Below are 12,168 nucleotides of genomic sequence, written 5' to 3' on the forward strand. Positions count from 1 at the left end.
CATAGAATATTGTGATTTTTTTTTTATTCTTATAAAAACTTCAAATGTATCTTTCTAAAAGTAATTCAATATTATGTGTTGTCATGTTCAATGCCAATTAGGTAAAATGAGAAGAAAATAAATATCAAATTATACTTGACAATAAACACAAAGTTTTAAAATTTATTACAAATAGAATTTATCTAACTATACGGTATCATTGATTGGATCTCATCTATGGTCTTGATAAAGAAGAAGAATGGAAAACTTTGGATCCATATTCATTATAAAAAATTCAAAAAGTGCATATAAAAAAGACCACTTTCTATTATCTTTTATTAACATAATTCTTGATGATGTAATAAGCTATAAATTAAATATATTTATAGATAGATATTTAAGTAATAATGAGATTTTTATAGTACCTAAGGATTACCATAAGTATGCCTTTATTGCACTTTAGGATGCCTTCATCAATATAGTAATATGTTTTAGACTTTATAATGATCTTATAACATTTTAAAAGATCATGACTTATATATTCTTTGACTTATTTTACAAATCAATGACTATATTTGTTGATGATTTAGCATCTAACCTACTAAAGAAACATACTTTAATTATAAAAGAAAGAACTTTTGGCACTGTAGAAAGGCAAAAATTGCACTCAATTCTAATAAAATCTTTTTAGTAGTTAAAAGAGAGTTTTACTTAAACATATAGTATTAGATAAGGACAAAGAATCAAATATATAAAAGATAAAGATCATTATATACTTGGTACTACCTTCAAATATAAAAGATGTAGAAAAGACCTTAGGCCATATAAATTGGTATTTAAAAGTTATACATAATTATGCTACTAATTCTATGCCTATCATCAAACTTTAATAAAAGGTTCTGAAGTTTGAATGGATCACTAAATGTGAATGAGCCTTCAATATACTTCAAAAAAAAATTAAGAACTTATCTAATTTTAAGACCACCAAATTGATTTTTTTTTTTTTCATATGTATTATGATGCTTCTTTTGTAGGAATAAGTAGTATAATATGTCAATCTATATGTGGTTATGGCAAAGACTATCCAATAACATTTGATAGTAAACAATTTAATATGGTAGAGAAGAACTATACCATTATTGAAAAATAATATTCTTAATTAAGAAGTTTAAAAATTACATTTTCTTTGTAGATTTCATGGCAATCAAGTACCTTGTAAATAAAACCAATTTTAGTGATAGACTTGTTAGGTGGATCCTTCTTTTAGAAATATTTGACTACATTGTTGAATGTAAACATGAAAAGATGTATAAACAAGCAATTTATCTTTTTTAATTGTTAAAGATAACCAAGGTTGTTTTTATTAATAATTCTTTGATTAATGAGAATTTATTTAATATTGCATATTCTCTTATTTTCTACGAATTCATTACAAAGTTTTTAATCAGACAAGGCCTACTTCCAAACTTGTTAAAAATGAGCATAGAAAAAATTGCATCAATAACAAACGTTTTATCACAATTGGATGCAAATTATACCATTACAAAGTAGATAGAATATTGAAGAGATATGTCATAGGTTTGAAGATTCCATCCATTATTTCTATATATTATAATAATATATATAGAACCTACTTTTTTAATACTTTGACAGGCCAAAAAGTACTGAAGATTAGTTACTATTGGCTTAAATTATTTTAAGATGCTTATAAATATATCAAAAAATATAATGCAAGTAAAAAATATGCTAAGAATGACCTTCAAATATATCAACCTCTTCAATTGTTATTACCTTTAGTTCTATTTGAAAAATAGAAAATTGATTGTATAAAAAAAACAATTCTTTTAATAGAATAAGATATATTATAGTAGCTACTAAATACCTCATTAAGTAAATCGAGGCTAAGTTAGTCAAAACCAATGATGTTATTTATGCTATTATTTTTTTGTTCAATCATATCATCATCTAATTTGAATGTCCAAAGAGCTTCATTCGTGATAGAAGCAAATACTTCTTAAATCAAGTAATAAAAGATATAATATTACAATTTAGAATTAACCACTATTATAGTATTGTAATACAATGTGAATTAAAAAAAACTTCTATTAATTTGAAGTCTATCCCAATTTAATAACTGTAAAAATTATTATTATTTAATCAATATCTAATAAATCCTATAACTTCTCAATTATGAACTAAACAAATCTGTTTAGTGGAAAATTTATTCTAATTCACAACTATGAATTAACTTATGAATTAATTATATAAAATGACCTTTTACTTATTAAAACCTTTAATTCACTAACTAGTTAAAATTCACACTTACACATCTGTAACAACGTAAGCTACTTAACAATATAAAAACCATACACTTGAAAGAAATTTTTTTTATTATTTTATTTTATTTTAGTTTAATTTTTTTTCTTTTTTTATCTAATAATAATAATCATCTAAGTTTAAAATTTCATCCAAGAATAATTTCTCATTTGCAAATGAGTTTTCATCCACAAATGGTTTTCATCCATGAATGAAAATTCATCCCCTTTTAACCGAGTTCATCCATCAAGTTTCATCCCATTCAACCTAACTTCATCCTAGCCATCTCATCTATCATACGACCTAGGCTCACCACGGTTCAATGTTGATTGATCAAACATTCAATTATAAAAAAATTGTGCTCTAAGCAGTTGATCTGAAAATTCTCATAGAATGCAAAGGTGTCAATAACAAGTCTAGACAAGGAAGAGAAGCCTATCCGGACTTGATTCATTCCGAAGCTTCATTGTGGCTAACCTTCCATGATTGACGATGGCATATTACTGAAGTTCTTGTTATTTCCGATGTCTGCTTGGCAACAATGCTCTCCTGCTATTGCTTAAATTACACCACAAAATGGTGCAAACAAGCTCGCAATCATCAACTAATCCAATTCTATCCTACAAACGAAATGAATACAGGGTGTTGAGAGATGGTACCTCAGAATTCCTACTTTATATGGCTCTCCAAATGTACTCAATGGAGATCTCAGCTTTTGTCGTTGATACTTCTGCACTGAATCTCAAAAATCAAATGTGTTAGATGCATTAGATACACCAAATATTAGAGCACTCTAAGCCCCATTCCTTAATAGTTGGATTACTTGACCAGATATTGAATTGCCAAAAAAAGAAAAAAAAAAAAAAAAAAAATGATGATGATCTAAGCCGTAGTGACTGATGATGGTGGAACAAAGTTGAAGTCACATGAGTGGAAATTCAAGGAGGCAAGTTTAAGCCAACCAAAGGTGCATAATTAGTTGTTGACTGGCTTGCTCAATTGGTCATACTCGTATCACCTTCTACTTGAAGAATTTCCTTTTTGTGTTCTTAATAATTTTCCGCCAACGGTGATAGAAGAATCTCTTGAAGAGAAACCAAAGGAAGAACAGACCACTTTGTCTTCTGATATAAAAAGTACTTCCTACTATTTTTAAGGCAAGGCCGCTAAGGCCAAACTTAAGCAATCAAGTTTGAAACGGAACAAGGAGCGCCACTGAACTCTTTGTCGCACCAAAACAACCTAGTACCGGGAGATTCCACCATCGTTGAAGCGATTGGCATTAGGGGTCCCCCGCTCGATCGAATTCTCCCTCTTCTTTTCCTTGTGTTTTTTCATTCATGATTTTTGAACTCCGCATTTTTTGGCGGTTTGCGCCTCTCTCTGCTCCCTAGGTTTTGTGCGTGCGGCAATTCTAGGAGGGCTGTGGTTCCTCTGGCTTTGTTGCTGTGGTGGCAGAGGCTCAACTTCAGCCATAATTTTTTTTCTTCTTCATGTTTTTTTTGCTTCTCTTTCGTCGGTGGCAGTATTAGTGGTTCGTGCTGTAGTGAAGCTACAACCTTGTCAAGGCCTTGCCTCCTTGTAGTTTTACAAGGCTGCGTTGGTGCCTTTGTTTTCTATTTTGAGGAGTCGACTCTCCCTCGACAATCCATTGCGACATTCCAAAGAATCACAACTTGCCTTGTGACGATCCATCTTACTGTGGGGTTGTTGGTGTTAATGAAGTGTGACCAGAACGTGCTCCTAAATGACATGTAGTAATTGAGGAGCGTCAAAGATGATGCACACTCGGGTTTAGTATGTAAGCTTGGACAATGTGGCTTGTTTTGGTAGCTCCACAAGTTGTGGGTGATGCAGCTGTTGAGCTCCGCACTTTTCTTGCGGTTACATATCGCAACCAATGGCATTGTTTGTCTCTGTATTTGAAGTGAGCTTGTTATTGAGGAAGTTGGTGGCTATTGGATGGGTGGTTGGTACAAAGAGAAGCTTAGTCTTTTTTTAGGCGGGTTTACTAGACTTTCCAACAAGATCGATAAGGCAGTACTGGAATTGCAACAACGGGTTAAAGGTTGTCGGTGGCATTGGTTCAAAATACGAAAATTTAATTGTTAGGGGAACTAGTCTTCAAGCGACATTCTTACGTTGTCTTTTAGATTTCTTTTTAAGCTGTAATAGAGCGGTTTTTCTCTTGGTCCTGTAGTTGAAATGTGGTGTGACAAAGGAATTTAGATTTGAGTGCTAGTGGTGCGACGGTTGGCTTGATTTTATTTTATCCGACGGTCGAGTTGCAGCGGTACTTGAAGGCAAAACACTTGTCGGTGGTTGCTGACTCTGATTTTTGATCAAAACTTGCTCAAAACCTGCCACTAGATAATCCTTGTTACTCAGTATATAACTGACAACGTATCCAATACAATACGTCAACCTATGGTTGATTCCAACTTGCTTAACTTTCACACAAAACAAACAACAAATTGACACCATCTACAATATGCACAATCTCATTGATATGGCTCTACTCCATACTTCAAGCCATATTTGGTTGCATGAAATGGTGTGTTAGGTGCCTCGGTCATTGCAACTAATCCAAAAAAAAATGAGGAGCAGTTAGCATGACAAAACACCACATGCATTGTGTATGCCAATATTAGTTTAGGTCATTCATGAGAGCTTAATGGAGGGTCGCTGAGATGTTCTGTTGTAGGACTCATGGGCAAAATTATCGATTTGCCTTATATAATAGTGGCCTGGTGATGCCACGCTCTCAGGATCCTCCGCCAGATCCAAGTTCGGCAAGGTGCTGCAGGATACGTGGCGTTGTTGCTCAAGTTCTAATGTCGTCTCGAGACTTCTCGCTGGCTTCGGTTTCTGCCTCTGCGAAGTCTTCCCTATCAACATCGTTAATTGTGGAGCTAGATTGATAAGCGGAGGAGGGAGAGGTAGCAACTTTGCGTTGGTGATGCAGTAGTTGGAATTTTACCAGGATTACTTAGTGATGATCAGTGTTGAAGCAGCGAGATTGACCGTTGGAATTACGGCTGATATCTTGTACGAATTGCAGGCGAAACTTTTCCAAGATCCGGAAGAAAGACAGACCTTGTTTGCCATCCCAGGTCATTAGATTTCAATAATTTTAAGTTTAAATTTGTGGCGGGGTGCATCACACTTGAGCTTGGCAGTGGTGGGTTGGGAAGTCTCAAAGTATATTTATTACTAAGAGTCTGGCGCGCTCATGTGCATCAACTGCCAGGGTAAAGGTACACAGACTCGCAACCTCGACCACTTGGAGTGCAAGGACGACGAGTAAAGTGAAGATAAGGAATTGGACACTTGTATCATGTTTGGACCAGGAGCTTGTCAGCTGAATTATTGACACCAGTCGACTAGAGTAAATCGTGACAATTTGCATACGGTTAGGGTGGAGGTATGAAAGTTTTGGAAGTTTGGGATAAATTGTTCCGAGGCTGTCAGTGTTTTGCGATATTTTAATAAGATGCTCTTATCTCGATTTTGAAGCTTAATGGAGTTCAATCTATTTGAAGACACTGTACTTGAATAAACCTACCAATGGAAAGCTACAAATGGACAATCTTAAGGTGGCTCATTAGTGGCTTTTGTGGTAGTTCAATCATCATTGCACAGAAACATGCATAAGAAAGCACAGCTTACAATGCAAGTACCGAGAGCTGTTGTGGTTCTTGGAAAAGGTTTCTCTAATTGAAATTTTAATTTACACCGAAATTGATCTTGCTTGTATAGGTGACCCAGCCTCGAGCACGGGACTCACACAACCAATCACATTCGCAAGGTGTTGAATTCTTACTGACCTTGAATGAACTATCAACTTGGCGGAATCAACAGCCAGGATGCAGAAGTACTCGCCTTTCTGCTTGTGTACTTAGAGATGACTTTTCCCATTCAGAACCTAATGAAAGGCAGAGCCCTAACAACAGGAACTTAAGTACAAGGTGCAGCGTGCTCAGATTTTGGATTTTTGTTCGAAATTCTAGCATTTGTTTTGCAAGTAGCACCACTCATGTACATTCCTTTCTTGTCAATTCTATCAGTTCTCAACATCTCAGTACTTTGCGTATTACACGAAGATCATTCCTCGCGCCGGTCACCTTCTCTCTCTCTCTCTCTCTCTCCCCATCCCTCAGGCTTCCAATGTGTTTTGATACACCTCCAGTCCGTATACAATGTTGCTCTGTTCTCGATTCGTTCTGAAGCTTCCGCAGTTAAACGTACATGACGGTACTGCACTCGTCTCTTCGACCATGAGAAGCCGCTTGGTTTGTTCGCAGATTTTTTTCGTATTCTCGGTATTCTTTCGAAGATCTCCACGACGTTGAGCATCGCACTGCAGCTGTTCCATCGCCCTGCTCTGGCCTTGAAAGGACTATCAGACAGGTCAATGAACTCGCCGGTTTTTAGTAGCCACTAGCGATGTCAAAGTAAATAGAAAACCAGCTAACATTAGGAGTAAATGAAATTGAGATTGGTGTGCTGCACGTGTCCTGTCTCTCCCCACGATCGCTGCCTGCTCTAACCGTTGCTAGCGAACTATCGAACTGTTCAAGTTAGTCACGAAACCCACATGTCTCAAGTGCAGAATACATGAGAACCCAATTTCAATTTCCTATAAAAGTGCTATAGTAAATTAGAGGTTCAGGGGAGGTACTGGGCGCCCGTGAGGAGCGGATCGCCTCAAGAGTGGCTCCATCGAAGTATCAAACGCGACGATGCCACATTGTGAAGACAACGTGCCCGTTTTGGACCATCCCCTCTTCAAGCTCTGGCGCGGGTACCTCACTTCATCAAAGACACTGGTTATGTTTGCTACGTGCCGAGCATCAGTTAATTCGTCGAGGACACCCAAGGCTGGAATATTGTACGTGCACCAAGCGTAGCCTTGATATCATTCCCATGATGGATAGCAAAGATTCAAGAGGTAGAGTAATGAGTTAGCTAGCCATGAGAGCACACACATGAACTTTTGAACTTAACCAGCACAAACTTCGCCCAATTGGAAATTACTAACAAGCACCCTCCAGCCAAAACCCTGAACCCAAGTTTCTGCGGTTTATTTGAAATAGTTCGCAGTTCTACAATTCACGAATTCCCACTAGGTTAAATATTTGATACACCATCACATCTGGGATGGTTCACTCACATTTGCTGATTTGTTATCAGCCACTGATGCATGGTTTGCCGTGGACAGAAACTGCGAATTGGACCACAACCAGGCCTGACTGATGAGGCAAGACAGATTAGTCATCATTTGTGTAGGAAGCATGTTAATTTACGTGTGATGTCTGAGAAGATGCTTTTTAAGCTGCCATCTGTGCGAGCAGTGGGCTTCACCAGAGGATGATGAGAAATAGTCAATTCTCTGGTGTACCATCACTGAGGCAGATATTATCCAGGTCACTTTTCTTTTCTTTTCTTTTCTCAGGCGTTGCCATTTGTCTGTCAACAAATCTGACCCAGTCTAGCGAAGAAGATGGCGTTTCCAGCACTCAACTACAGTTGCCGTCAGTCAATTTTTCGCTCGGTACATGCACTGCCAATGCTCACGATCCTATGCCTGGCTAGTGATCAGTTGCCTGCCTATGCTAACGATCCTCTGCCTGCCGTTTCCTGCGGCCCAACTTCGTCGTGACCTTGGTTTCCAGATAAAATTCTCGAGATCCTACATGGTTCGTCTGCGAGTTGTGTGCATCACCCGTTGGAAGCATTATCTGTGCCGTTTTGCAACCCAGAGCCCAGAACAATCATGGTCAGCTGCAGTTGAGGGTGGTGCCACTGGAGAGGGATACACTAGGAATCTACAATGTGATCCGCCGTTATATACTCTGCAACATTTGAGCAGTGTAGAGATATCAGTTTAGTATTCGATAGAGTAGCTTTTTCCCGTTGGATCCAGAGATACCGCATGGGTTGCCGTGGGATTACAGTCTGTGGGGCCGAAGACTCAGGCCACTTGAAAATGTGACGATAGAGACGAAATTCCTGTGACGGCTCCTGTCAGTGAAATAACAGTCATTTTCGCGAAACCAATTCGAAGATCTATTAGGGGATCAAGCGAGAACATTGTGGCGGAGCCCTAGCGTTTCATGTGAAATGCACCACCGCTGACTCTGTATATTCCAGGCTAAAGACCGTTAGTTGAGATCATAGTGTGAAACGTCAACATCCTCAATTAGGGCTTCTCCCCAGGTTACGCTAGATGGACATAGGCGCTCTGCAACTTCTGTGGCGGATCTTCAATTTTGGCTCTCGCCCTAGAATTGTGCAAGCTCGAAAAACTGTCCTGACTCGGTGATTTAATTAACCGACAGACAACGCACCAACAAACCTGGCACGCCTGCCCGCATCCCATGCAACCATTACAGGAAGGAGCTGGAGAAATGGCTCCATGGGTTTTCCTATAACGAATCATTTCCTTAAGTAATAATATTCTTCTCTGAGATTGTTCCCGTCGTCTTTCTTTTCGAAGTATGCCCTGAATCCTGTCCAGAACATTAATTGGGGTGATAAAGTTCTGATTTGTTTACATGAGGAATTACGGGTTAAGCAACAGAGTGTCTTCTAATAAATTTCCGCTCGAGTTTACTTTACAGTTGTGTGGTTCTCATGGTCAGCACCCTTGGTAAAAATAACTTGAACTATGCACGAAGTCACCATACATCCGAGATCACGGCACCCGTCCGAGTGGAGATTCACACCAATTCTGCCTCCCAACGGTACCGTTGCGACAGAATTGCTCTCATCAGGACGTGTTTTTGGGAGATCCAATCGAACCCAGAAGCTTCGGGTCGATTGAAACTAAACAATCGGTTTGCCATGCCTGAGCGATGAACTGGTTTTTGAAGTGCTGAACATAGTTATTTACCGCGGGGTACAGCTAGATAGATGAGAGCAAGCGGCCGCGATCTGCTCAGACGTCGCACTCATTTTCTGCACTGCAGGCGTAGTCTGGTCAGACTTTGGAGTAGAGCCACTGTAATTAGCTGGCGATAGTCTGCATCTTTCGTTCATCTTCTCAAGTTCCACACTTTTTAATGTACGAAGGGCAGTAGCAGCATCCTAAGCTACCACTGTGGACCCATTCCTCTTCCTCCTTCTCCTGCTCTGCTGCTCCTCCATCGCTTTCTAGTGTATCGCCTGCCGTCCCCTTCTACCCTCTTTCCTTGAAAGCATTCAAAGCGTGTCCCGGATCCTATTCTCCCATTTCTGTCACAACTCCTTGCATCGCGGCTGCTCGAAGGACTGGAGGTTTTGTTAATCTGATCCCAATCGGCGACATCGGGGCTGTAACATTGTCTTTATTCTCTGTGTAGGCGGACGATTTTGTCAACAACCCACCTGAGCCGAGCTGTATCAGGCTTTAGCGATTCAGTTCTGGACTTTCAGAATATTCACTGTGGTGCGGCTTGAGATTTGCGTGCACATCACAAGCTGGTGGAAAAAATAACCGGGTGATGGGAAGGGGAGTGGACTTCGAACTTTAGTCATTCTTCCGCATGCTCTTGTAAACATAGCTCAGGCGAATTGTGAGCTCAACGTGGATTCGCGGCCGATGGCAAGGGTAGTGATGATGAATCCATGTGTTGTCGCTCTGTTCGCTCTCCTATTCCCCCCGCTTCTCCTAGGTACATCTCTCTCTCTCGCTTTCTCTCTTCTGGAGGGTTTCTCTATTCTAAATTGTAAGTCGATTATCATTCAAGTGGGTTAAGTGTTTGCACATTGGCTCCTCAATAGAAGGTATCAATGCAAACTGTTGCCAATTAGCAGAATTCTCATATCACAGAGAATCACAAGTATTGAAGAAGTTGAAGTCAGTGTACGTTGTCAGAGATGTCGCGTGCTTGCTTGATTAACCAATTGTTCTTGACAATTATATAGTAGGTGCTAGCAACTTGACTAACAGCAGTTAACATAGCTTGTCAGACTCAGCGTAGCCCTTGGGTTCGTCGGGAAGGGATACACCTCAATGGCAGTTAATTGCTACATGCTTGGTCCAGATTGAAGAAACTGAAAGCCATTGATCAACTAATCAACATGTTCGTTCTGGGGATTCTTCCCCCAATCTAATCTCGTGTGATCTTCTTCTTCTGATCCAGGAGTAGTAGGGGATAGCTCCGTAACACATGCCAGTCTCGACTACGGTCCAATGATTACACTAGACCAGAAGTTATATGAAAGCGGCAGGCCTCGAGGACGGAAACTTGCCACCGCGATGGTATGGTGCATCGCGAAGTCGAACGTCTCCTCCACAGACTTGCAAGGAGCTTTGGACTGGGTTTGCGGACCTTTACCTACTCAAGGTCAGGTCAATTGCGGTCTAATCAATGACGGCGGGAGCTGCTACCAACCGAACGACGTGCAAAGCCACGCTAGTTGGGCGTTCAATGTCTATTTCTCCACTCACAATGCCACCAATGATGCTTGTGACTTCCAAGGAACTGCTCAGCAAGTAACAGTCGACCCAAGTAAGACGCTGGCTACCAACTTCTCAGTACTCAATTTGTTTAGGTTTCACGTGCAATCCTTTGTGTTTTGCTCACAGCACTAATCGATCAATTAATCTGTCTCCATTGGCAACAGGTACCGCGACTTGTGTATACACAGGAACAATGAAAGAGTAAGTTGTCTGAATCCTTCTTATTGTTTTAGGGTTTTTTGTTTTTCCGAATGCACTCTAAGATGCTGAAATTAGACAAGAGCGGTTACGTGAAATAATCTTGAGGCTGATGTCCACGGGTTCTCTATTTTTCTCTCGCAGAGTGAACGGAACGATTGGTGGCAATGGGACAATTATTCCAAGCCCTCCTGGATTCCAGAATACAGCATCAATTGGATATGAGCCACACTTCCTCTTCCGCATGTCAACTGCAGCGGTACTCATGACATACCTCTTGGTATGACAATCAGTTTGTGAAGTCGTAAAGAGCTGCGATTGATTCAGACGCCAACGGAAATGCTCCCCTCTCCACTCCAAGCTCCTTTGGCCCTGGTTGAAGGTGCAATCGTTTCCCCTTTTTTGTTGCTGATTTGGAGCTTTAACGCTTATACCCAACAATTTTGCTCGAGTTGTATCGAAAGTGGCATCATCCGGCCGTCCCGCTTCCTAAGCCAGAGGGCAGCTCAGGGGAATGCTCCCATTACTGACATCAAGTGGAGATTGCTTTGCATTGCTTAGCTTGGCTGTCTTCAGATGCATTTAGGTTGCAATGGCGGAGAATAGAACTCATTTCAGATCGTTTTTACAGATTTCTCGGAATTGCCTCGCAGAGCAGTGCCCTCAGCGCGCAGCATTGAGGGCACCCATTCTACCTTAAACCATATCCTCAATCGTACTAGGCATTTACTACACTGGATTAACCATGGTCAAGCTTGTTCCCCGACATACATTCTTTAGTAAATGATCCATAACTCTCTCACACCCACTTGTCCAAGTAGTGCATCACTTTCTAGCAATGCTGCATCTCCGAGTTCTTCACGTCGAAGTTTGGCTATCTCATGAGGGCGATGTGCTCCAGTCTTCGCTTTTTTGGAGTAGGGCCCGCTTATGGTCTCATTTGTGAAGATTGCTTGCAGCTTTTGTGGTTTTTGTGTTCCGTATCTGAGACACTTTGAAAGGGTTTATGTTTTCAAGTTACATGGAATGCTTTCACTACAAATTTGATGAGTAGTAGCATTTAATAAAATGACATGATTCCACTATTTATATTCTTGCGCCTGAACGCCATTGATCACGTGTTTGTTCAGGTTCATTAGATTCTTCCGCTCCCATTGATTACATCCTGTCGTAATTCAATTAGAGTCACTTTGGACAAATCCTCTGATGGGAAGTTTATCATAGAACTT

The 12,168-nt window shown here is 40.0% G+C and overlaps 1 protein-coding gene and 1 long non-coding RNA gene across 2 annotated transcripts; one reads left to right on the top strand and one right to left on the bottom strand.

Moving 5' to 3' along the window:
- Positions 1-5,984: 5,984 nt before the first annotated feature.
- LOC149986750 (uncharacterized) lies at positions 5,985-7,599 on the bottom strand. The gene is made up of 2 exons (XR_016499651.1): positions 7,469-7,599; positions 5,985-7,206 (listed from the first exon to the last, which is right to left on the bottom strand). It is a non-coding gene; the product is annotated as an uncharacterized LOC149986750 (long non-coding RNA).
- Positions 7,600-8,088: 489 nt separating this feature from the next.
- On the top strand, positions 8,089-11,741 carry LOC112274392 (PLASMODESMATA CALLOSE-BINDING PROTEIN 5). Its single transcript, XM_024503852.3, has 4 exons — positions 8,089-9,950; positions 10,422-10,790; positions 10,906-10,942; positions 11,084-11,741. The coding sequence occupies exons 1-4, from the start codon at positions 9,878-9,880 to the stop codon at positions 11,223-11,225; spliced, it is 621 nt and encodes a 206-aa protein (XP_024359620.1). The 5' UTR covers positions 8,089-9,877; the 3' UTR covers positions 11,226-11,741.
- The last annotated feature ends 427 nt before the right edge of the window (positions 11,742-12,168 follow it).

Source organism: Physcomitrium patens, chromosome 21 (genome assembly GCF_059467195.1).
Source record: "Physcomitrium patens ecotype Gransden chromosome 21, ASM5946719v1, whole genome shotgun sequence".
NCBI classification, from domain to species: Eukaryota; Viridiplantae; Streptophyta; class Bryopsida; order Funariales; family Funariaceae; genus Physcomitrium; species Physcomitrium patens.

Coding starts and splice junctions, on each gene's coding strand:
- LOC112274392 (XM_024503852.3), top strand. CDS start 9,878: ATGGCAAGGGTAGTGATGATGAATCCATGTGTTGTCGCTCTGTTCGCT. Junction 9,951..10,421: donor ATTCCCCCCGCTTCTCCTAG/GTACATCTCTCT, acceptor CTTCTGATCCAG/GAGTAGTAGGGGATAGCTCC. Junction 10,943..11,083: donor TACACAGGAACAATGAAAGA/GTAAGTTGTCTG, acceptor TTTCTCTCGCAG/AGTGAACGGAACGATTGGTG.